Genomic DNA, 2,014 nt, shown 5'->3' on the forward strand with positions numbered 1-2,014 from the left:
ATTTGCACGTAACGATTAAATTTTACCATGAACTTGTTAACGTGCAATTATTAAAACGTATACAATATATGTACGTATACGTAGCATAAAAAATCGAGATTATATGTCAGCGGAGCAGAGAAAATCAATAACCAGCAGAGTTGTAAAAATCAATATTTAATAACAGATACGCGTTTACGCATAATAAAAATGAGTTAAAAACTGCTAAAACTTTGCTAAAAAATAATGCTTGCTGATTTTAATTAATTTGAAAAATCTTAATTCTAACTTTTACAATCTGAATTATCTTTTTTATTGAAATATTATACAATAGTTGCAAACCACCAGATATGTAACTACTACCAGATATGTAAAAATTATTTTTATCGTAAAATTATTATATGTAAAGGAACAAACCTATAATGTTAAGTTATTAAATATGAAATATGGAGTTTTTTAATACAAATTTCAATAAAATTATTACTTGCAGTTCACTGCATTTTTTACTTCAAAATGTTCTTCGGATCTCGTCCTCAGGATTCTGTCTGTTTCGCTTTCTTTTCTTATGTTTGTAATAAATTACATCTCGTTTGGTTTTAAGATAAAAGTTGTAAGTTATCATTCGATTAAATTAACATTTCTGACAAATTTGTATATTCAACGATCTTTTTGAAAAAAAAATACATAAAGACAATATAAAAAGTTATTGGACTGACAGGTAAAGCATTTACTGGCGCAACTTCAAAATGTATACAATAAACTACAAGATGAATATGAAAACGATATTATGGAAAAGTATGGTTATACTGGAAAATGTTATACGGCTGCACTTATAAGTAAGACGATATTTTATTTTTGGATGTATGCATTTGATTATGTCTCTTCTTGTTAATAAAGATTTCACAATAAAAGACGAATAAATCTTGATAAATAATAATAATTAATTATATATGTACAATATATCGGATGCTCTATTAAAATGTGTATTGTTATACATATTGAAAGAGGAAAATAATGATTTGTGACAAAAGACATTTAAATTGAATAAAGAGTGAATTTGTGAATTATTAACTAATAAGAAGCGATAAAAATCAATTATAATTGAGTTTTAAAAAATATAAAATTTTTAATAAATATGCTTGAAATATATTTCGAGATATTATAAAATATAAAATTATATGAGTTTCTTTATATTACTTTCTTTAGTATTTGGCATTTGCAGTGTATTTACTCCTATTACTGCTGAATTTTTATTGACTACATCTAATGTCGTTTTAATAAATACATCTCAAGCACATCGAATGCAATTCACAACGGAATATTTTATCGATCAGGAAAAATATTTCTCTTTAATTCTATTACATATAAACGCAGCATTTTGCATAGGATTGTTTGCAATAATAGGGATAGGAACAATGTTATTTGTATATCTTCAATTTATATGTGGAATGTTTAAAATTTCCAGGTATGAAACAAATATAGACATAGTCATAAAAATTCAAATCATAAATAGAACAATTATATTATTATTATAGAATTCTGTTTATCATTTCAAATTGTTATATTTTGAAAGTCTAAAAACAGTTTATTCTTTAAACAAAAAAAATAATATTTTTCGATATTATTTATAGTTATCGTATTGAACGCGCAATGAAAATTAATATGTTGAAAAATATTACTACGAAGAACGAGAAATTCATATTCGAAGGAATAATTTGTGCTATAGATATTCATCGGCAAGCTATGAAGTTAGTATGTAAAAATTGGATATAAATCAATGGATATAAATATATAATATATAATATAAATATATAATATATAATCATATATAATAACATTTATTTGTGTTTAAAGATTGTCCGAATTGTTGATATCTAAATTTGAGATAATGCTGCTCTGTCTAATAGCAGTTGCAGTGACCTCTCTGAGCACCAACATCTTTCGAGTAAGTCTCGCTAAAATCTTTATTTGTGATTATCGTCGGAAATCTCGCCACCTTTCCTAGCAATAAAATTATTATTTCTCTCTCTCTCTC

At 24.9% G+C, this 2,014-nt stretch overlaps 1 protein-coding gene across 1 annotated transcript in view; it reads left to right on the forward strand.

The window, feature by feature from the left end:
- Nucleotides 1-871, forward strand: part of LOC105619730 — a 40,851-nt gene extending 39,980 nt beyond the window's left edge. Inside the window, exon 3 of the mRNA XM_012201249.1 lies at nucleotides 698-871. Within this exon, the coding sequence (XP_012056639.1) occupies nucleotides 698-871 (174 nt within the window). The remainder of the gene's footprint in view (nucleotides 1-697) is intronic.
- The last annotated feature ends 1,143 nt before the right edge of the window (nucleotides 872-2,014 follow it).

This window comes from Atta cephalotes, assembly GCF_000143395.1.
Source record: "Atta cephalotes unplaced genomic scaffold scaffold00022, whole genome shotgun sequence".
NCBI classification, from domain to species: Eukaryota; Metazoa; Arthropoda; class Insecta; order Hymenoptera; family Formicidae; genus Atta; species Atta cephalotes.